The sequence below is a fragment of the Elephas maximus genome, chromosome 14, assembly GCF_024166365.1.
Source record: "Elephas maximus indicus isolate mEleMax1 chromosome 14, mEleMax1 primary haplotype, whole genome shotgun sequence".
In the NCBI taxonomy this organism is placed as follows: domain Eukaryota; kingdom Metazoa; phylum Chordata; class Mammalia; order Proboscidea; family Elephantidae; genus Elephas; species Elephas maximus.
Genome location: NC_064832.1, coordinates 21,572,940 through 21,597,177, shown reverse-complemented (window position 1 = coordinate 21,597,177; position 24,238 = coordinate 21,572,940). Strand labels below are relative to the sequence as shown.

The following is a 24,238-nucleotide window of genomic DNA, read 5'->3' as shown; positions in this document are numbered from 1 at the left end:
ATGCCGCCGGCTCGTTCCCGCCTTCAGAAGCCACCGAGCACACGTCTCCACAACCCCGAGCTTGGTGACATCACACGGGTAGCTAAGAATCGCTTACGGCGGAAATAAGCCAAGGAAATTATATAAATCAGGGCTTTCTTCCCCCAGAAGCCCAGCTGTTAAACATTTGCTAGCACAGTACTACTTTGAAATTCTCTCCCACTCCTTTCTTTTTTATTTTCTTAAGAGTTAAAGTGAGGTTAATTGGAGTCTAGACCACTTAAGTCTTAGAAGTTCTTCTCCACATACAGTGTGCATAAGAATCTTCCTAGAGAGCTTGTTAAAACACAGATCCTGGGCCCTATCCCCAGGAGTTCCAGTGCTGTGCTCTGTGGTGGGCCTGAGATTTTCTATACAAAGATGCTCCGGAGGAGGTAGGGAGGGACCTTGCAGAACCACACTTTGAGTGGCACTGTATTTCTCTTCAGCAATTGCCCACTTTCCTGAAAAGTGTTTCTTGAGTGCAGGCTGTGTGCATATTTCAGAGAAAAGGCCGGAGGAAAGATGAATTACAGATGATAAAAAGATAGTGTTTTCCCCCGGGGCTTCACTTTAGATTTTATGTTTGATGTTTGAAATCCTTGGTTCTTGAGAGCAAGAAACAGGAAGTTGCCATCCATCTTCTTTACTGACTGTATCTCTAACAGAACTAGAAGTGAACAGAGGGAAGGGTTTTTAACTCCACATTCCCAAGCCCAGGGAACGTGACTGTTCTCACTCCACACGTCGTTTCTCTCCCCACTGGGAAGCATCTGAATTTTCCTGCTCTAAAAACACACAGGTTGTTGTTGTTGTTGTTTTTACTTGACATGACAAGTATTTTTAAATTACTTTTAAAATTATAAAGGTGTTCAAAATCAACAAAACTCAGAACAATACAAAGAACTTCCACTACTCAGAAATAAATGCTTTTAGTATTTTGTTTAATTTTCTTCCAATATTTTTATTATACATATATTTCTACTATTTGGGATCACACTGTCCACTGTATGATTTCATCCTGCTGCTTTTTCTCTCTTAACGTTATACCATAATAATTTTCCTGTCTTTGAAATATTTTTCGTAAACCTTTTTTAAAAATTATGCATAAGATATTGAGTAAATATATCATGGTTTGCATAATTATCCCTCCATTGTTTTACTTATGGGGTGTTTTTGACTTACCACTATTATAAATAACACTATCATGAGAATGTTTGGGCATAAGTCATGGGGACAAAGTAATTGTCCCTGTTGTTGCTGTGGTACCCTTACCTCACCCCATGGCCGTTGAGTCAATTCCAACCACATTGACCCTATAGTAGTGCTGTTATTTCAGACAAATCCAGAAGGTAGGAGAGTGGGGAGAGAGAAGGATGATGCAAGCAAACACTTCCTCTTTATTTCCTTCTCACAGTGGTGTGGGGTGAGGGTGGTGTGAGGCCAGACCTATGAAGGAGAAAATGTCGGGGAATATGGTTCTCAGGTTAACTGCCTCTCTTGAGAGAAAACGGAATCTCATCTGATGGGTCATGATTTCAGACCAGAACCTTCAAACAGATCAATAATCTATTACAATGCTGAGAATCACACTGACACTTCAAGGTGTTTAGTGTGCCACTTCCTTCCTTCCTTCAGTTCATTTGTTGAATGAATTCAGCATCTATTATGTATCAGGTCCTGGAGCTGGAAACATAAAAATAAAATATCTGGTCTTAAAGCACTGAAAGTTTACAGGGAGGACATGCGTGTTAACTGAAAACTCCAATGTGTGGTGAAAAGCGGTGATAGAGGGTGTATCATACAGTCAGAAGAGGAGCTCTCAGGGTGTACTGAAAACCAAACCTGCCACCCTCAAGTCCATTCCAGCTCATCTCGACCCTATAGGACAGAGTAGAACTACCCCATAGAGTTTCCAAGGAGTGCCTGGTGGATTTGAACTGACAACCTTTTGATTAGCAGCTGTGGCTCTTACACCACCAGGGTTTCCAAGGGTGTCCCTGGGTGATGCAAACCCTCCCTGATACAGAAGGCAACATGTGAGCTGAGCCTGCAGCCGGTGGCGGAAGAGGGGAAGGGCTGGAGAGGCAGCGGCTGTGAAAGGTCCAGGTTGTGTACCCGGCACATTGGTAGCTCTCTCCACTGCAGGGAGTGTTATGTCCTGCTCCATGGGGCTGGGGTTCCTGGGTGGTGCAGATGGGTAACATACTCGGCTGCTAATCAAAATGTTAGAGGTTTGATTTCACCCAGAAGTGCCTTGAAAGAAAGGCAGCCTTGGAGAACCCTCTGGATCACAGTTCTACTCTGACACACATGGGGGTGCTGTGAGTCAGAGTCAACTAGGTGGCAACTGGCTTAGCATGTGGCTTGACTACAATTTTGCAGGGAGGACACATGAGTTAACCCAAAACTCCAGTGTGTCCTGCAAAGTGACTGTAGTTGCCTGGGTCATCTAGGCCCATAAGTGACATTGCTGTGTGAGACTGTCAGAAGCCCTGACACTTGGAAAGCTGAATTATTGATGTGCTCAGAGCCTGTGTGTCATGCCTGGCCACCGAATGGCTGGCTTGGGAGATGGTCCTTCATTTGACTGATGGCTACTGGAAGAACCTCCTTGGAATTCATCATGAAGAGGCCGAAAGCAAACTGAGTTGGGGGGCAGGACTTGAGCAGGGGTGCACCAACCAAAACTCACTGCCTTTGAGTTGACTCCCACTCATAGCGACCCTATAGGACAGACTAGAACTGCCCCCATAGAGTTTCTGTAAATCCTTACGGAAGCAGACTGTCACATCTTTTTCCTGAGGAGTGGCTGGTGGATTTTCGATTAGCAGCCAAACATTTAATCACTACGCCACAAGGGCTCCTGTAGAAAACTCTTAGGATTTTAGAATTTGGTAGCCTTTAGGACTTGTGAGGGTGATAAAATCATCATGTAGTTCTGCACTAAGGATCTGGCATCTCTATTTTTTTTAGGGTTCCAAAAGTTATCTGAAAGAACTAACAGTGGCCGGATTACTTTAGCATGTAGAAAGCCTCGGGGGTCTGGGGTTTTTACTGAATGTACTTGGAAATTTAGTTCATAGAAATATAAAACCAAACAACGCCCATTGCCATCAAGTCAATTCTGACTCATAGCAACCCTATAGGATAGAGTAGAACTGTCCCATAGGGTTTCCAAGGAGCAGCTGGTGAGTTTGAACAGCCAAACTCTTAACCACTGCGCTACCAGGGCTCCCTTACGAACATAGAGAAGCCATTATCTGGATGGACCAGGACATCCACAATTGATATTCAGAGTCCTGTCTGGTAAAAGAAAAAATTAAAGCAAAATACAATGTAAATATAAATGTAAGAAAATTCTGGGTAGTCGCCTGGACAGCTGGAGGGCCTCATGGTATGGCTCATGACTCCTTTACGTATATTATTTTGTTTAATCCCCACAACTGGCTATTACTGTCATCACTATCATGTCACCAATGAGGAAACTAAGTGACTTGAGCAGGGCCATCCAGCTTTTCAGTGTGGGTGTCTGGACTAGAATGGATAGCAGATTGAGTCAGCCCAGCTCTGTGCTGGCCCCTGCCTGTCCACAGGTGGCTCCACTGAGGGTTTTCCACTCTCCCTCTGTTCTCTTCTTTCTGAGAACATGGAGGGAGCAAGCAGTGTACTAGCCTGTCCTTACATACTTCTGTTCTTTATTGTTTTGTGACATACCTAGAACAAAGTACACATCTTCAGCATTTGGCTCAATATGCACAAGTCTATGAAATACAACCAGAATTTTCTTTAGAAGTGAGGATGTTGAGACTTTGAATCACTTACTTTGAACACATCTTCAGGAAAGACCAATTGCTAGAGCAGGACATCATGTGTGGTAAAGTAGAGGGTCAGCGAAAATGAGGAAAACTCTCAGTGAGGTGGATTGACACAGTGGCTACAACAGTGGACTCAAACATAGCAAGGATCATGAAGATGGTGCAGGACTCGGCAGTGCTTCATTTTGTTATACATACAGTCGCCATGAGTCGGAGCTGATTTGATGGCAGCTAAGAACAACATTTTTTTTTAAGAACAACATGTAATCACCATCGAAATCAAGATATGGACCATAACTTGCAGTGCCCTAAAACGGTCCCTTTTGTCCCTTCCCAGTTAATACCCCAACCACCACCAATCCCACTTCTAACATAATAGATTAGTTATGCTTATTCTTGAATGAAATTATACAAGAGAAATCATACAGGATGTACTCTTATGCATGGAATCAAAAAGTACATGCTCTTGTGTCTGGCTTATTTTGCTTAATATTTCATTGAGGAGATTCAACCATATTTTGCCTGTGGCAGCAGTTTGTTCTTTTTTTAATTGAGTATTGTTCCTTTGTATGAATATACCACAATTTTATTTAGCCATTCTACTGTTGATAGATTTGGGTTGCTCTTCACTCTTGGCTTTTACAAATAAAGTTGCAGTGAACATTCTTGAACATGGTCTTTTGCTCTCAGAAGCACTCATTGCTCTCAGGCCTCACCTAGAAGTCGAATGCTGAGTCATAACATAGGTGTAGCCGACTAGTTTTTCCGGGTGATTGTATGAATTTACATTCCCAGCAGTAGAGGCGAGAGTTCCGGTTGCTCCACAATGGTATTGTCAGCCTTTAATGTCTACCATTCCCATGATTGTGCATTAGTGTCTCGTTGTGGTTTAATTTTCATTTCCCTGATTTGTAATGTACACCATTTTGTTTTGTTGCGTTTAAACAATTTCGTAATATGTAAACAATTCTCTGCTTAGAGAGGAAATGCTTGTTTACAGCCATACAGTCCTATGGGCAGAAACTGCATGTAGTATTCATGTAATATTCAAAAACTGGTTATCAAGCAGTTGGGAAATCAGCAACAAAGTCACCTTAACATAGTTTATTTACTAAAATTCATTTACAGTCTCAGGGAACATCTGGTTCAATGGGCATAACATAGTTTATAAAGATAATGTTCTACATTCTACTTTGGTGAGTAGTGTCTGGGGTCTTAAAAGCCTGTGAGTGGCCATCTAGGATACTCCACTGGTCTCACCTCTTTGGGAGCAAGGAATAATGAAGAAAACTGAAGACACAGGGAAAGGTTAGTCCAAAAGACTAATGGACCACATGTACCACAGCCACCACCAGACTGAGTCCAGTGCAACTAGATGGTGCCTGGCTACCAACACTGACTGCTCTGACAGGGATCACAATACAGGGTCCTGGACAGAGCTGGAGAAAAATGTAGAATAAAATTCTAACTCAAAAAGAAAGACCAGACTTGCCGGCTTGACAGAGACTGGAGAAATCCTGGAGTATGGCCCCCAGACACCCTTTTATCTCAGTAATGAGGCCACCCCTGAGGTTCACCCTTGGCCAAAGATCGAACAGGATCATGGGACAAAACAGGACTAAAGGGGTACACCAGCCCTGGGGCAGGGACTGGAAGGCAGAAGGGAACAGGAAAGCTGGTAACAGGGAACCCAGGGTTGAGAAAGGAGAATGTTGACATGTCATGGGGTTGTTAACCAATGTCATAGAACAATGTGTATACTAAGTGTTTGATGAGAAACTAGTTCATTCCGTAAACCTTCATCTAAAGTACGATAAAAAAAAAAAAATTCATCCCCACTTCTAATACCATCCAAGTGGGATTAGTGCTTTAGAATGTTCTCTCTTTCCTGGCCTCACACAAGTAACCAGTCCTGCCTTGAGCACTTAGCCCTGGTCCCAGAGGGCACGGGAATCTCCTCTGGTGGTGTGGGCCGTATCTATGTGTCAGGAACTGTGCCCTGGAGCCATGCCTCCATAGTGAAGCTGGGTTTTGCTTCACCACCTAAGTCAATACAGGCAGCCAGGAATTCACTGCTGGTTTGTGGAACCTGCAGGTGCCACCTTACTTAAAGGGAGATTCAGTTCATGATAACACTGTGTACTAGGAGGTTTCCTGGCTGCACAGTGAAGAGTTGGTCCTCCCACCTGAAGTCCCAGAGTGGCCCCCAGACCCCTGGGTTCTGGTTCTACCTTTCTCTTTGCAGACTGAAAGGAAGGGGTTCATTAAGCATTCTGCTTCTGCTCATCACAGCCACACACAGAAAGGGTGTCTCCATTTATTTCACCAACTTTTTTAGACTTCCTAGAAGTAAGCATAGCAGTGCGCTTACCTTACTGTTACATCATCCCTGTTGTCTCCCCTGCTAGACTTGAACCCTCGAAGACAAGCTCCCTATCTTATCCTCCTTTGTATCCTCAGTTCTAGTTTAGTGTGTGACATTACTGTTGTTGTTAGCTGCCATCAGCTCATGGCAAAACAGGGCTGATTTTTGGAAATAGATTTCCAGGCCTTTCTTCCTAGTCTTAGTCTGGAAGGTTTGCTGAAACCTGTTCAGCATCATAGCAATGCACAATCCTCCACTGACAGATGGGTGGTTACTGTGCTTGAGGTGCAGTAACCTCAAGCACAGTAATGAATGAATGGTGAGTGAGACATCAGGAAAAGCTGTTAAATGAATGAATGGTGAGTGAGACATCAGGAAAAGCTGTTAAATGAATGAATGGTGAGTGAGACATCAGGAAAAGCTGTTAGGGCTGGCAAAAATCAGTTCTCTACCAGGAAATAAGCATATGACAACTGCTTTATGGTTATGTGGCATTTACCCACAGAAAATATGCATTCTTCATTTGCGTAAAGGAGAGACTGATTAGATATGATCAGAGCTCTGTGGTTTTCTCCCGTTTTTAACTCTACCATCCCTTCAGCATGAAGGAAAGGCTCTGGAAGGGCTCGTGTTTAGTCAGAGTCAAAGGCAGTATCCGGGATTTCTGAAGATCCTTTGTAAAACAACCCCAGCTTATCCTTTCAATCATAATTGTGATCCTCAAATCCAATTCTCAGCACAGTGTCCTGGTTTTAACTTAAAGAGGTGGGGAAGGTAAAAGGCTGCCTGTGAAAAGCATGCCGTGTTGGAAGCTGCAGAGTCAGAACTTTGTGTTCCCCGGCAGAGCTGGGCTCTCACCAAGGGAGGCAGCCCACTGCGCCCCACTTTAACCTCCACTAATGACACCCCCGGGCCCGCTGAGTCTCTGAGCAGCGGAGGCCTCCGTAATTCTAATGCTCAGGTGTACACCTAAGAGGACTAATCACGTCCTCTGCTCTCGTCTCTCAGCACGTTCAGTACCTAATTGGGCTGACCCTCAAGCTCACATTTAATGACGCAAGGGCTTGATGGGACTCCTAGGAGCTCCACCCAGTCAGGGGTATTTTCTTTGTGACAAATGCTGATATATCTTGGTGTTAAGGCATTAGCTACTTTGGAAATACCCAGAGCTTAACTAATGGCATAGTAGGGTCTGTGTCCTGGTTGGAGTCCCAGTTGCCTGTGTGTGCTGCACTGCTAACATCACAGCCCCAGAACACCCAGTGTTTCTGAAGATCAATATTGTAGTGTCAGCAGGGAGGGAGCACACCAAAGTGGCAGGAACCATGCTGCCTCCTGAACACTTTCATCAAGACTTGCACATTGGCCCCGAGTGGCATGTCCAAGCACACTAATGGCAGCAAGTTTGTAAAGGCAAATTGCAAGCAGTCTTAATGTTGATCAATAGGACAATGGTAAGACAAACTGAGACACAAGTTTAAGATGCAGAATTAGGAAGAAAGCAGTCTATCTGTTTGTAATGATATGGAAATATATCCAATGTATATTATGTTTCCACCACCCATCTCTCAGTTTTTTGTACTGTGGTGGCTTGCATGTTGCTGTGATGCTGGAAGCTATGCCATTGGTATTTCAAATACCAGCAGGGTTACCCACAGTGGACAGGTTTCAGCAGAACTTCCAGACTAAGAGTAACTAAGAAGAAAGGCCTAAGTAGTTACTTCCTAAAATTGGCCAATAAAAACTATGGATCACAACAGAATGTTGTCTGTGACTTTAACTCACTTACTTTGGGTTCATCATCAGAAGGAACCAATCACTGGAGAAGGGCATCATGTTTGGTAAAGTGGAGGACCAGCAATGAAATGGATTGACACAAAGCCACAGCAACAGACGCAGACCTACCAAGGATCAAGAAGATGGCACAGGACAGGACAGCATTTCATTCTGTTATACACGGGGTCACTATGAGCCGGAGCTGACTTGATAGCAACCAACAACCACAACAAAAACCTATTAATTTAAAATACAAAAGTTTATCATGAAACAAAATCTACAAATCCAGACCAGGCACTTCTGGATGTAAAGACAAGTATGCAAATACACAGCAAAGGGCCTTTAAGGGCATACGCCAAGTTGTTAACTGTGGACCTTTTCTAGGTCAAAGTGGGGCTGGGGAGCAGATGGTTGGGGAGACTTCAGTTTTGTCTGCGTCGCTTTAATTTTTCCTTTACAATGAGAACATGTTCATATGGGCTGTGTAATTAGCAATAAAAAAAAAAAAAAAAAAAAACTAATAAAATACAACACAGATGCTGCACCTTTTTTTTTCCCAATGATAGTCTGAGCCACTTCAGTGTGGCCCAAGGTTTTGGAAGGTCATGTTTTAGGAATTTAAACCTTTGAGTGTGTCGACAAGCCCTGATTGTTAATAGCGTACCTTTATGTGTATTTAGAGCCTATAAGAGGACTTTTGTACTCAAAAGATTTTAATACTAAAAATGTATCTAAAACTTAGACGTTTTTCACCTACGAGAACGCAGCACTTGAGAAGACTGAACGCACCTAGTGAGGACAGGGCGTGTGGAGACAGCCACGTTGACAAGGGCTGAGGTTGTACTACACACTTTGAAGCCATTTTACCACCTACCGAAAGTGTGAATACTAATCCCTTTGTCATAACACTTCCACTGCCAGGAATTTACCCTGTACAAATGCACAAAAACAGACATTTAGAAAAATTCATCATAGATAAATTCAAAGAGACAGACCACAGATTGATGGTTACCAGGAGCATGTGGGAGGGAAGAATTGAGAGCAATTGTTTAAGGGATATGGTTCTGCATGGATTGAATTATGTTCCTCAAAAATATATGCCAACTTGGTCAGGCCATGATTCCCAGTATTGTATGGTTGTCCTCCATTTTGTGATTGATATACCTTGTCAATCCTAATCTTTGCCTGTGGTTAATGAGGCAAGATTGGGCTACGTTGAAGAGGATTAGGGTGGGATGTAACACCCTTGCTCAGGTCACATCCCTGATCCAATGTAAAGGAAGTTTCCCTGGGGTATAGCCTGAAACACCTTTTATCTTACAAGAGATAAAAGGAAAGGAAGGCAAACAGAAAGACGGGGAACCTCATACCACTAAGAAAGCAGTGCTGGGAGCAGAGCACGTCCTTTGGACCCAGGGTCCTTGCGAGGAGAAGCTCCTAGTCCAGGGGAAGATTGATGAGAAGGCTGACAGAGAAAGAAAGCCTTCCCCTGGAGCTGACGCCCTGAGTTTGGACTTGTAGCCTGCTAGACTGTGGGAAAACAAACTGTTGGCTAGAGCCATCTGCTTGTGGTATTTCTGTTACAGCGGCACTAGATGACTAAGACAGGCTGCTTTAGGGGTGATGAGAGTGTTTTGGAATTAGATAGAAATGTTGGTTGCACAATACTGTGAATGCCCTAGATGCCGCAGATGGCTCACGTCAAATGGCTAATTTTATGTTCTGTAAACTTCCTCTTGTCAGGTGTCGTTCAGTCAGTTCCCACTCATCGTGACCCTGTGTGTGACAGATCTAAATGCCACCTGGCTCTGTGCCATCCTCACAATCGTTGTTGTGCCCGAGCCCGCTATCGCAGCTATTGCGTCAGCCCGTCTGGTTGAGGGTCTTCCTCTTTTTTGCTGACCCTTTGCTTTACCAAGCATGATGTCCTTCTCAAGGACTGCTGCCTCCTGATAGCATGTTCAAAGTATGTGAGGTGAAGTCTCTCCATCCCTGCTTCTAAGGGGGCTTCTGGCTCCGGTTCTTCCAAGACAGATTCATTCATTCTTCTGGCAGTCTGTGGTAATTTCAATATTCTTGGCCAACACCAAAATTCAAAGGCATCGATTCCTCTTTGGTCATCCACATCACTGTCCAGCTTTCGCATGCACATGAGGCAATTGAGGTTACCATGGCTTGGGTCAGGGACATCTTAGTCCTTTAAAGAAAAAAAAATACAAAAGTGTAAAAGCATTTGTCCTAGCAGTGTTTATAAGAGCAAAAGCCTCAAACTCTCGTAAATATTCACACATAGGAGTCAGTTACCAACAATACAGCGGCAGTAAATGGATGAGCGCGATGGACTTGAGGTGGTGTCAGACTGGCTTCGTGATTTCTCAGTTGGATAGAGAATAGTCAGGGATGATCAAGAGTTCCTAACCTGAGCAATAGGGTGGATGAGTAAGCCATTCACTAAGATAGAGAAGGAAGAAGGAAAAACTGGGGAGAGAGAGTTTAGCATAAGGTGTTTGTGGGATTATCTGGGAGGAGATATCCAGCTTATATCATCCATTCTGGTGCTCATGTGGAAAAAATGAACTGGGTTAGGAGTAAGGGTAAGAAGGGGGGTGATGGTCAGGAGAGGGGAACAAGAAGGAGAATGACTAAAAAGGGGGTAAAATGGTGAATATTAAGAATTCTAAAGTAAAGGAGTCAGCCAGGCCTGTGTGCTTTACAAACAAGAATCCTGAGACATGAAAAATTATGTAATTGATGTGGCTAAAGCTGCAAGCTTTTAGGTTGGTTGAGGTAGAATTTGAACTCATGTCCATCTTGTTGCGAGGCCAATACTCATTAAACTAAAATTCGTAATACATGATTAATAAGAAGACATCCAGCGTACTTTTAGCTAATTCGAAGCAAGCCAATGTAACAAAATTCCATGGAAATTCAGAAATGCCAAACACCTAGGTTTGACAAGTCCCTATAACACCTTCCCATCTACTAAATGGGATACTAGTAATACACATTACTAATGTGCATATTAATGTATAGGCTGGCTTCCACATAAGCATAACCTCATTAAACCCTCATCAAGTCTTCCAGTGTAAGTGACTTCTATCCCCATCTCACAGATGAGAAAACGGAGGCTCAAGAGTGGCTTGGCCAAGTTTACGGAGCAGTTGAGTAAGAGAGCCCACACAGAAACTCACACCTGAGGGCTCTTCAGAATGCTTCTTAGTGTGCCACCTTGTCTCCATTTGGGGATAACCCCACCTACCTGCCAGCCTCAGAAGGTTGCTATGAGTTACGCACGGAGAATTCATGGGGCCCAGTAATCTGCCTTCTTAAATGACAGCCTAATGATTCCGATGTGTGTGGTCTGTGAACCACGCTTTGAGAAGCAATGTCTTGTGCAGAATAATGAACCGTGGCAGCTCAAGTAAGTGTAATGGTAAATACTACTGTTGATTGCTGTGAGGCTTTTCTTGGAAGAGACAGGGTAATTTTCATTTATAAAAGCCCAGATGGACATCTTTTATGTGTTTTTTGCTGCCTTCCTGCGTGTAGATGGACTAAGTTTCCTCCGCTGTGATGTCAGCCTTGGCCAGCCTGCCCCAAGCACCGACGGTTTTTCTAAGAGCCACGGCGGTTACAGGCGTCTTCCTCTCCTTTCCTAGGCATCAGCAGTAAGCGGCTTGGCATCTGTGGCTGGATCCTCTTTCTCCTGTCTTTCCTGTTGATGATCATAACCTTCCCCGTCTCCATATGGATGTGCTTGAAGGTAATACCCTGGGAGATGAATCGGGCTTCCTACCAACTGATGAGCCATTAACACTAAATGTTCTCCCTTAATCTCTTAGATCATTAAGGAGTATGAACGTGCTGTTGTATTCCGACTGGGACGCATCCAAGCTGACAAAGCCAAAGGGCCAGGTATGACACCAAGGCTGCCCTGACAAAGATTCGTGGGCACCTGTCACTATGACTACTGCCACCTTTCTTTCCCCCTAGCGGTCCTGTTGAGAGTCAGACAAATCACAGACAGCTGGAACCGCTGCCTTTCTGTACAGTAGAGCCACCACACCAGTTACTATTGATTCCTACTGTGTGTGTCAGAGCGGACCTGTGCTCTGTAGGGTTGTCAATCTTCAGCAAGCACGGTAAGCAGGAATTTTACTCAGATCCAAGACATAATCAGCTTGTCATACTTTAGAACATGGAATGTCTTTGCATGCTGCCCAGATATATCCCAATTTGCTGCCTGAATACTTTTGAATTCTAGTGTGACAAAACATGGCAGTTCCTTTGGAAAGGTTTCCACACTGTATTTCATTTCAGAGTGTTCTATCTGCTGTTCTATTGTTATATTCCTTTAAAGGGGAGAACTAGGATATAACACTGACCTTGCTTTTTTTTTTTTTTTAATTAAAATATTATATGTGTTTTTCAGTGAATGTTTACACAGCAGAGTAGGTTCCCATTAACAATTTCCACACAATTTGTTCAGTGATATTGGTTACGTTTTTCAGCGTGTCAAGTTTCTGATCATTTCCATTCTAGTTGTTCTTTCTCCAGTAATCTGTTCTTCTTGCCCCCCTGCCTTCTTGTCTTTGCTTTTGGCTTCTTATCAGATGCCAGTGTTTGTAGGTAATATGAGATATGGAATAGAAAAGAATCCAAAGTTCTTTCCAGGGATTCTGGACCCTGGCTATTCCTGCAGAACTTCCCAGCCATGGGCGAACACTTAGAACAGAACAGGGAGAGACGTATGTGCTGGGAGACGACTACAGTGGAGACTGAGGTGATTAATGGACAAAGGAGATGCACAAAAGACTGGAAAACAAACCTGGGAAGGAAAAGCCCACAAAGAGCATGAAGCCATGTCTTAAGTAGATGAAAAGTCAGCATAGGACTATTTATAAAGATAGCTTGAAGTCCCTGAGTGGTGCAAACAGTTAGTGCACTTCGCTGCTACCTGAAAGGTCGGAGGTTTGAGTCCACCCAGAGGTACCTCAGAAGAAAGGCCTGGCAATCAGTCATTGAAAATGTTATGGAGCACAGTTCTACTCGGACACATATGGGGTCGCCACGAGTCAGAGTTGACTTGATGGTGACTGTTAACCGGGGAAGGGGGCTTGGTCAGGTACTAAAAGCTCCTTAAAAGTAAGATTTAATATTCATAACTTCTCTAGTGTATATTTGGTTGAACCACATAAAATTGCTAATATTTGACTTTTTGACCCACAAAAATGGCAACTTCACCTGGTTAATTCTAATATTTTTTAAATGAGGAGCTATCAAAAACAGTATCTTGGAAGACACATGAAAACAGTGGTTATTAGCTATATTTCTCTGATGACTCAGTTTTCTGCCCCCTATTATGGTAATTATAGTCAAATTGCTCCTTCTCCAACTTGACTGTAAGATATTTGGGGGCAGGAAGTTTTTTACTCCCTGTAACATTCTGTGCTTTGCATTTGACCATGCAGACAACTCAGATACCTGTTACGTGAAAAAGTAGAAACTCCAGGAGCAGAAGCTTCTGAAGGAGACATAGCCGTTTCAGATGGTATAATTCTATGTGTCTGATCCCATGAAGAGGACCAGAATTACTTATTATGGATGTTTTTATGAGTTTGGCAAAAACAGAAGAACTAGGATCATCCAACTTAAGTAAAACAGAACATGATTAACCCCTTCCCAGCTGTGTTGCCTCTGATGGGACTAGAATTATAAGTGAAAATAAAATGGCTCTGGGGGAGGAGAATAGCCATAACTTGGAGGAATCTAGAGAAAAATATACCTCTTTTAAATGAATTTCCCAGAAGGTTTCAAACTAAATGTCCCAGGATAACCACTCTCGTCATACATGTCTCTGGGGTTAATGAGTTACCTCAGAATGTCTTAAGGGCCCAGGGAAATGATCCAAATTGCTAATGGAAAACTTCTACACTTTAGTCAGTTATAAATTACTCTCTAATAATAAAAATATTGATAATAAGAGTTGCCACTTCTCGAGCACTTAATACGTGCCTGCCACTGTGTTTAGTATTTTATTATGTTGAACCACCCTTCACCTTCAGTACAACCTTACTATTCTACCTAATGTCTAGTAAGTAACTGAAGCTCAGGAAAGTTAGGTGGATGTTCCAAGGGCAGGAGGGCAGTAAGTGGTAGGGCTGGGATGTATGTAACTCTTTCTGGTTCCAGGATCATGATCTCAATCACGGTGACCTAGCACCAAGAAAGGATGTAAATATGAGGGGTCCCCAGGTGGTGCAAAAGGAGCTCTTGTGGCGTAATGGTTAAGCGTTCTGCTGCTAAGCAGAAGGTCGGTGGGTCGAACCCAAAAGCTGCTCCATGGGAGAAAGATGTGGCAGTGTGCTTCCGTAAAGATTTACAGCCTTGGAAGCCCTACAGGGCAGTTCTACTTTGTCCTATAGGGTCACTATGAGTTGGAATTGACTCTGCTGCAGTGAATTTTTTTTTAAGGTATTATAAACTGTTAACACAGTCAGCTGCTAACCGAAAAGTTAGAGGTTCGAGTCCATGCAGAGGTGCCTCAGAAGAAAGGCCTGGCAACCTACTTCTGAAAAATCAGCCATTGAAAACTCTGTGGAGCACAGATCTACTCTGACACAGACAGGGTCACCTCAGCTTTTTATTGGCATCCTCACCTCAAGTTTAAGAAAAGTTTAGAAACCAAAAGGAAGAAAGAACCCCAGCAGCCTTTTGATGCTATCAGGCCTTTGCGTGGTGCTCAACCTAAAAACCTCTTTCTAGTTTGAAAACAAAGACAAGAACACAAAACCTTTCTGATAAATGGAAATAGATTGGCATCCCCATCCTGCTGACATGCTTTGGGTTCTAGTCTTCATAACACTTGCTGAAAAGAACAGTCACCTGGGTAATGTAAAGAGTTCATAGAGACCTTAAATGAATTTCTTATACCCATCCTTCCCATACCCACCCCTGCTCCCAAATACTTTACGACTCCGAGAAGTGCAAGTGTCTGCAGTTGGGGAGTGCCGCTGCACTTGAACTAGAACACAGCTGTGCAGAAACTGTTAGTTCTGCAATACTTTGGTTTCTGGAAACCTGAAACCCTGGGCAGATTTTAATTTGAGTGCTACTCAAGATGACTGTGAATGTTGGTAGCCACTGAGACTCAAGGTCAGAAGCCTGTTGCTTGAATCTTTGATACCTTTAATACAGGGAAACCAATTTTCAAAATATCCTTTTAAATTAACGTCTATTTCAGTACTTTGATAGAAGTAGATTAAGTTTAAAAAAATAAACAAATAAAATTAAAAAATTAACTCTAAAGGATCTGAGCATCTTACAAACACATGAGTTCCCAGGGAGCCACTGTTCCACAGTCGCTGCCTGAGAGGCGAAGTCCCCATATTAGAGGTGTGCATATCATATCAGAGAGCATCTGAGAAATGTGTACAGCCCAGTGGAAATGACAGCACAGCAGGGGACTAGTTGGTGTAGCTGTTGTTTTAAATGGTGTGTTTTTCCCTAGGTTTGATCCTGGTCCTGCCCTGCATAGATGTGTTTGTCAAGGTTGATCTCCGAACTATTACCTGCAACATTCCTCCGCAAGAGGTAATGGCACTTAAAGACTGCTAGTAGAGGTCAACCCTGTGTCTTTCCTGTTCCACGGACAATGTAAACTGTAAGAGGGAGGATGAGATAACTGGGCTTGGCTTTGGCAATGAGGATGGAGCCCAGGGGCAAGAGGTGTGTTACTGGAAGACTTGGAATGGCTGGCAGGCGGGGGAGGGGGGCGGGGGGGTGCCCAAGGGAGGAGACCCTGTGGCAGGGAGCCAGCCAGACAAGGACAGAGCAGATACTCAGGGAGACAGGTGACTTCATTATCATGTTGAATCATGTCCACTGCGGACGAGGGTAATTGGGGGCCAGTGAGGGGTTATGATATCACCCTCTCCATCCTCTTCTGAGAAACACTTTAGTAAATCTACTTTACTCCCCTTTATTTTTGGCTTTAGTTTCTTCGTGTTTGGATGCAACAAAGTGGGTTGAGCATGGAGACGGAGCAGAGGCTGCACAGGGCCCCACCCTCACTGGGTTTTCCTGTAACTTTTTTTTCAGTGTTTGAGGCACTGTTAATAAATTATCAAAAACTACCACTAGAAAATAGGGAAGAGAAACAGGGTTGCTAACGATCATGCCACCTGCTCATGAACAAAACGACTCATGAAGAGGAAAGAAAATGTGAGCAGGACCTAGAAAGTGGGAGGACAAAGGGGGTGAGGGGACAGAAAACCAACATTTATGCGTTAGTATTAGTTCCCGCCCATTGGTCTGGGAAGTGTAGTCGTACGTGCCACGGAGGGGAACTGCAGAGCACTGAATTTAGAATTCAACGCCAGTCACAGCAGAGCTTGGCATACCTGGGGGCCTCCTGTGGCCATTTTCTGGCTCCAGAAACCCCTGTGGCTTAGTGGTTAAGTGCTACAGCTGCTAACCAAAGGGTTGACAGTTCAAATCCACCAGGTGCTCCTTGGAAACTCTATGGGGCAGTTCTACTGTGTCCTATAGGGTTGCTATGAGCCGGAATCAACTCGACAGCACCGAGTTTGGTTTTTGCTCCCATGGTACCCCCAGAAATCTCTCATTTGCTCCAACACACCTTGTTGCATCTATGAGAATGATTGACACCGAGCATCTTTGTAGAACTTTGTTTACCTGAAGATAGAACACGGTCTCTGGTGCCACCTATGTTTCCTAAGCAGCACTGCTGTTCATCAGATCTGGTGAATACTGAAAAGGAGAGATCATGTGTATCAGGGGAACTAGTGTTCTTCCGCTGCATAGAAGGTAGAATTCCTGAGGGCTATAGGCTTGCATTTTATCATAGAAGTGTCTGTTCTCACCACCCGAGACCCAGAGTTTCTGCAGAGGGGGGGTGTTAGTGTTCTACACAACCGCCACAAAGACCTTTCTAAGGTACAGGGGTGGGTATAGATCACACGTGTGTAGGAATTTTGTTATTAGCCAGAATGATATTCAGCTCTAGGCAAGCCAAGATTTTCATGACGGTTAACATGAGCTGCGGTTGCAATTCCACACCCCCTCCTGCCTCCACAGGGGAGAGCTCGCGGGCTGCCTAGCTGCTGCTGCTGCTGCTGTTGTTATCTTTAGCTGCCACTGGTTCAGCACCAACTCGTGGCGATCCCATGCACAACTGAACCAAATGCTGCTGGTCACCCCATATTGGACTGTTGTGATCCGTAGGGTTTTCATTGGCCAGTTTTCAGAAGTAGATAGCCAGGCCTTTCTTCCCAGTCCCTCTTAGTCTGGAAGCTCCACTGAAACTTGTTCAGCATCATAGCAACATGCAAGCCTCCACTGACAGACAGGTGCTGGCAGTGCATGAGGTGCGTTGGCTGGGACTTGAACCGGGTTCCCCAGACGGAAGGTGAGAATTCTGCCACTGAATCACCACTGTTCCCCAAATCCAGTTGTCAACTGCCCTGAAAGTAGTCAACAGGTGATCTCACCCTGTTCTTGCTCCACAGATCCTCACCAGAGACTCCGTGACAACTCAGGTGGATGGAGTTGTCTATTACAGAATCCACAGTGCTGTCTCCGCAGTGGCTAATGTCAATGACGTCCACCAAGCCACGTTTCTGCTGGCTCAGACCACGCTGAGAAATGTCTTAGGGACACAGACATTGTCCCAGATCTTAGCTGGCCGAGAAGAGATCGCCCATAGCATCCAGGTAAAGACGTCGAAAGCAAACACCCCGCATCTTTAACTCGTTTATTTTGATTATCAGTCCCTGGGTGGTGCAAATAGTCAGCATGCTTGGCTGCTAACTGAAAGACTGGAGGTTTGAGTCCACCCAGAAGTGCCTCAGAAGAAAGTCCTGGAGATCTAATTCCAAAAAATCAGCCCTTGAAACCCTGTGAAGCACAGTTCTACTCTGACATTAAGTTGACTAGACGGCAACTGTTTCACCAGGTTCTCAAAGGTCAGCAGTTGAGAGCGTGCCCTCCCCTCCGCCCCCAGCCCCGCACACGCAGACGGCGGCTCTAGACGTGCAGGCTTCACTTCGTGTTTTCAGTTTTTGCTTCATAATCTCGAGCTGTAGATTTAAATATCTGGGTGGGGAAAGGGAACTGTTGGAATCCTACGACTTACCCATTTTCTTTGGAATTTAAAATCCGAATTAGCATTGTACACTTTATCCTTTCTGAAAAGGTTAGAGACCAGATTTGTCTTTAGCTTAGATTGCCCTGGAAGAAGTCTGGCCATTTCCCAGGCAGTCCGTAGGTCCCACTCACAGGGAAGCATGAAAGCTAGAAGAGGATTCAGTTGAGACAAACGCGGGCCTGACATCCCTGGAAATTCTTACACCACACCACTAATAGCAGTTAGCGGTAGTAATTATATTGTGAGTATGTATCAGTCTCATCTCTTAGGATTGTTTATAGACAATCACATTTCTGTATTTTCTTAAGTCAATTAAATTTTGCCTCAGAGTCTGCTTCCTGTAAGATAGAAAGGACACTTGGCTTTGATTTTCTCGGTACCCCTTCCAGCCCTTCCAGCCATAGGTTCTGCATGATGACTCCCACGTCTGTAAGAGTGAATATACTCGAGGGCACTCTGATGATTCCCAGTGCCGCAGGACACCGGCGTGACGGGAGGTTTCCCCATCTCCTGGGTCCTGCAGGATCTGAGAAAGTGTTCTCCCATTTGGTAGCAAAGGCACCCCTGTCCACATCCCTTCTGGGGAACTACTCCTCTGGTCTCTCACTGCTTCTCAAGGCATTCTTCCTCGTCCCTCCTTTTCCAGGATCCTAGTGAGATATCTTCAATGGGTTTAGGCCTTTACAAAAGGCAAGACCATCGCTGATTTTAGGCCGCCTCTACTCTTGGTTTAATTCTGCTACCTATTTAAAACTGGCTACAGGGCAGGGACTAGACAAGGATTAAACAGAGCAGGACTTATAGTATCTCAAAAATTGGCCAATAATAACGTTTGTTGAGTCATTGCTAAGCACTGAGCGATCTCTTACTTGTATTATCTCCAAACCTCTGAACAATCCTGAAAGGGTGAGGAAACCGAGACTCAGAGTGGTTAAGTAATTGGCCCAAAGATTCATAGCTGCAATGGCAGAGCCGGAACAAAATCCAGGTCTATCGGGGAGCCCATGCATTGCTGTCTACCCAATATTAGTGAAAGCAGATTTTGGGGTATCTGCTCAAATCTAGATGGACATCATGTACTTCACCAGGAGCGGTTTTGGGGCACGGGTTTTGTTCCTGAACCCACAGGGCTGCTGCCTCCTGCTCCCTTCCCAGCTGACATGTCTCCTCTAAATCATGTTAATTACATGAGGAGAGATTTACCTTGCAAGTATGTAGCACACCAGAAACTTGCATCACACCTCCTGTGTCCTGACCACTGTTCTTTCTTTTGATTTGGAAACAGACCTTACTTGATGACGCCACAGAGCTTTGGGGTATCCGCGTGGCCCGAGTGGAAATCAAGGATGTCCGGATTCCAGTGCAGCTGCAGAGATCCATGGCAGCTGAAGCAGAGGCCACAAGAGAAGCCAGGGCCAGGGTGAGGGCTGCCACTCTGGGACCAGTCTGAATGTGGGGGCAAGCCGCCTGGTCTGGGGCACACAAGGCTAGATCTGGGACAGAAGATCGGGGGCTCACAATGACTTCTCTAAGGAAAACACAATTTGCTGTCAAACTGATTCTGATTTGTGGCAACCCTACGTGTTTTAGAGTACAACTGTGCTCCATAGGGTTATCAGTGGCTGTGATCACTTAGAAATAGGTGGGCCGGCCTTTCTTCCGAAGCCCCTTCCAGTGAATAGCCAAGTGCTTAACAGTTTGTGCCACCCAGGAACTCCTTGCATTGAAAAGAGGTCTTTTTGCACAGTTTTTTACCGAGAATTTCCCCCCGAATGAAAAAGCAGTGACAGCCTAATGAGCTGGGTGACAGCTGTCAGGGCAAGAGGACACTCGGCAGATGGATCCTAACACCGGCTGCAGCAAGTCCTTGGAGAGAAGAGGCAAAATGACAGTTCCCGGCTCCCCTTACACCAAGTGGTAGAGAGGCTGGGTAGGGAGAGGCCTAGGAACCTGCATTTCTGTAAAGCTGGTGATTCTGATGCAGCAAACTTGGAGCCTGTCTTTTGAGAATCTTTGTTCTAGTGTTGTTAATGGACTAAAAGTATTACCCACACCCTGGTCGTGAGTATTTTTGGATCTGTTTGATCTCCACCCTCCATGTCTGGGTGGGTTTCCTGAAGTAACAGAAACCAATTTAGATTAGAAGCCTTGTGTGCCCTCTGTGGAAAACCCTGGGTAGATTTTAATTTGAATACAGTATTTAACCAGTTGGCAGCCACTGATGTTCAAGGGCAAAAGTCTGCTACTTGAATCTTTTCTAGAAATACCTTTGTATAAAGATGGTGCAAAGGGTTAATGCGCTCGGCTGCTAATTGAAAGGTTCGAGGCTCCAGGGCACCAAGGCATTTTGGGAAATTGAAATTAGAAGGCTTTGTGGACCCTCTTGCACCAGTGAAGTTTTTTTCTCTGCCCTCCTTCCTTATCTGCTGAGCTGCAACAGCTCAAAGCAATGACTTGCTGTGGTGGCCAGAAGGGCAGTGAGCCCCTCTGTTGGAGCAGCAAAGCTCAAAGTTATTCTTTGGAAAATCTGTGAACTAGAAGAGAGGTGGGGGTATTGAAGAGATTTCCAGTGGGTGTTATCAGATTGGCACTTGGTACTGTCTGTAACAGAGAGCTGAAAGAACAAGGAACAACTCTTACATTATATGCATGAAGCTAAGTTGGCAACAGAATGAAACGAAAACATCTCCTGTGATAAGTAAAAACAGTAACACCAAAAAAGCCAGTTGGAGGCCTTAAATAGGCCTTCAGACTTCTCCGAGAAGGAATGCTGTAGATTAGGAGGTTGCAAAGTACCTAGGAGCATCAGCAGGGTAGATGGCCAAGTATGCAATGTGTTAAAGATAGTGCTTTTACTTCTGTTTGAAAATGAAATTCAGGGACTCGTGCTTTGTAGAATATCTCTCCTGCTTCCTGCCACCTCTTGCCATTTCTCTAATCACATTAGGATGCGAGGTTCTTATCCTTGCCAAGGAAGTAAGTAGACGAAACATACAGAGCCAAGTGTGGGCTGGAGGAAAGGGACCAGTGCAGACACAGAAAAAGAAAGCACCAGTGTACTAGGGGAAACCGTGCTGGCACAGTGGTTAAGAGTTTGGCTGCTAACCAAAAGGTTGGCAGGTTGAATCCACCAGGTGCTCCTTGGGTCCATAGGGTTGCTATGAGTTCTGGAATTGACTTGACGGCAAAGGGTTTGTTTGTTTGTTTGTTTAAGCATACCGGAAGCCCCAGGGTGCTGCAAATGGTTAAGTGATCAATTTCTAGCTGAAAGGCTAATGATTCAAATCCACCCAGAGGCTCCTCGGGACACAATCCTGGCAATCTGCTTCCGGAAGGTCACCACCTTGAAAACCCTATGGAGCAGTCTACCCATGTAGGGTCGCCGTGAGCAGGAATTGACTGGATGGTAACTAACAGCAAAACATAACACAGATTGTGAGCCTGGCTCAGGGCTGGGCAATGTTTCCTTCCATTACACTACACTTCCTTCTGTTATACATAAGGTCACCGCACTATCAGTTGGAGGAGTCTACTCGAAGGCGAATAACAACAGTCCTGGCAGCCAGCTTTTGTTTCTGAATGCCATTATTTCTGTCATTGCAGGTCCTTGCAGCAGAAGGAGAAATGAATGCTTCCAAATCTCTCAAGTCAGCCTCCATGGTGCTGGCGGAGTCCCCCATAGCTCTGCAGCTGAGGTACCTGCAGACCTTGACCACCGTGGCCACGGAGAAGAACTCCACTATTGTGTTTCCTCTGCCCATGAATATACTCGAGGGCATTGGAGGTGTTAGTTATGACAACCACAAGAAGGTTCCTAACAGAGACTGAGGTCCTCCTCAGTGGCCAGCCCACTGCTTACAGAGGAGCATCTATTTCTCCCCGAGCACCCAACAGTTAGAAGCGGTGGGAACAATGCAATTCCAGCTGAGTAGCTTCTCAGCTGGCATAGTGTTAGCAGGCAAATGCTAAAGAGGCTACAAGAACAAAACTACGAAAATGAGGGCTGTGCACAACTTTTAGTTGTAAAAGCGTAGACACCTTTGCAATATTCTTACACTCAATAGTTGTCTCTGCCTTTTAGCAGGACAGTATACAGTAGGGGAGAAGAGAAAGTCTGGGTGATTCTGACAAAGATTTCAGAATTACTTTTCAATTGTTTTGAGAAGCACTTCAAATAATTTTGTAAAGTAACATAGGTCCCATATTTCAACTAGATATTTGCTTTATAATTCTAAATTAATTATTTCCTAAATCACCTATTACTACAAAAAAAATCCCCATGATGATTTAAATGGTGATTGCTGTTGATATCAAAGATAAACAGGTGACCAATTCTTCCAGCTGCAAACTTATCCCCGAACACACAGGACACATTTCCCTCAGCTCACAAGCCCAGTCAGTTCTCTCGCTGCATGTTCTCCTGGTGGGAGTGCCGGCCTATCTCAGCCCCCCAGCACCTTTGTCAGACTGTCTGTCCTCCTGGTGGGAGTGCCGGCCCATCTCAGCCCCCCAGCACCTTTGTCAGACTGTCTGTCCTCCTGGTGGGAGTGCTGGCCTATCTCGGCCCCCCAGCACCTTTGTCAGAGGTGCGAAAGTCACAGGAAGACAGCAGCGCCAGGCGGTTTACTTCTTACAGGTGAGAGTACTTGGAAAGGTCTCATTGGTTGAATCACGGGGGAAGAGCATCCTGAGGATTTCATGTTTTCACTCTTGTTATTCCCAAAAACCAAGGTAATCAAGAATTATTTGTAAACTACAAGAAAACAAAACAAAATTCTGTTGAAAATAAATATGCCATGGAATGTGGATGTATTTTTTTTTTTTTTTTAAATATGTTTTGTTGGAGATTATTTTGTCGCCAAGGTACAATTTCCTTATGAGGCCAGTTTTGTGAAAAGAGCTAAAATTTTCAAGCTGCCATTTTTTGCATGCCTGATGTGTGTTACACTGTACTCAGCCCTTTATGGATTCTAAGAAATATCCTTATTTTACAGATGAGAAAGCCAAGTCAGGAGGTTAATTTCAATCACTTATCTAAAATGTCTAGTAAATTTTGGGTTAGGATTAAAACCAGGTCTGACTCTTAAACACCATTGAGTTTTAGGGGAAGGAGTATCTGGTCCCCTTTTGCCTTCAATACCAGACTTTGGGGTTCAGAAAGTCTGGCACCACTGCAGCTTCCACAGTGTCCAGGGCTGTGAAAGCAGGCACATGTGTGCACACACCCACACCTCACACTCTTTCCAACATGCCACATACACACCCCATGATCCCCTATCTCTGCTCACCTTACCCCATGTCCTGCCTTCACATGCCCTACCGTCAGCACATACGTGGTATTGTCACCTGCCATCCAGTTGGCCTCTGACTCTCAGAGGCCTCATGCACAAGGGAAAACAACGCTGCCCAGTGCTGCCCATTCCCACCATTTGTTGTGGATGGGACCATTGTGATCCACAGGGTTTTCATTGGCCGATTTTTAGGAGATTGCCATTCCTTTCTTCCTAGTCTGTCTTAGCCTGAATCTCCACTGAAGCGTTTTTAGCATCACAGTAACACACAAGACTCCACGGACAGTTGGATGGTGGCTAGGCGTGAGTAATTGATGGGGAGTGAAGCCTCCCTCACAGAAGGTGACGATTCTACCACTGAACCACCAACGTCTCACATTAACCCATTGTCATCCAGCTGATGCCGACTCACAGCGACCTATAGGGCAGAGGAGAACTGCCCACAGGGCTTCCAAGAAGTGGCTAGTGGATTTGAACTGCTGACCTTTTGGTTAGTAGCCAAGTTCTTAACCATGTAAAAATGGCTACAGTTTAAAAAAAAAAAAAATGGGGATCACACTCTGTCTTTGGTTTTATAACCTATTTTTTTTCATGAAAATATATCATAGTTGATATAATTTTGGGCCAATCCACAGCTCATGAATTTTGTAATAGATCATGATTCTAACACTCCTTAAAAAAAAGACTTTATTTTTTAGAGCAGTTACAGGTTTACAGAAAAATCATGCAGAAAGCACAGAGCTCCATACGCCTCTACCGCCTGCACAGTGTCTCCCATTATTAACATCATGCCTTAGGGTAG

At 44.5% G+C, this 24,238-nt stretch overlaps 1 protein-coding gene across 1 annotated transcript; it reads left to right on the top strand.

Moving 5' to 3' along the window:
- STOML3 (stomatin like 3) lies at positions 1 to 22,045 on the top strand. The gene is made up of 7 exons (XM_049852894.1): positions 1 to 78; positions 11,615 to 11,740; positions 11,820 to 11,892; positions 15,488 to 15,570; positions 17,508 to 17,711; positions 19,431 to 19,565; positions 21,749 to 22,045. The coding sequence occupies exons 1-7, from the start codon at positions 1 to 3 to the stop codon at positions 21,971 to 21,973; spliced, it is 924 nt and encodes a 307-aa protein (XP_049708851.1). The 3' UTR covers positions 21,974 to 22,045.
- Positions 22,046 to 24,238: the final 2,193 nt, after the last annotated feature.

Bases quoted from the DNA above. Each gene is read 5' to 3' on its own strand.
- STOML3 (XM_049852894.1), top strand. From the start codon at position 1: ATGCCGCCGGCTCGTTCCCGCCTTCAGAAGCCACCGAGCACACGTCTC. The intron at 11,741-11,819 runs GTAATACCCTGG...TTAATCTCTTAG, and splicing joins CCATATGGATGTGCTTGAAG to ATCATTAAGGAGTATGAACG. The intron at 15,571-17,507 runs GTAATGGCACTT...CTTGCTCCACAG, and splicing joins GCAACATTCCTCCGCAAGAG to ATCCTCACCAGAGACTCCGT.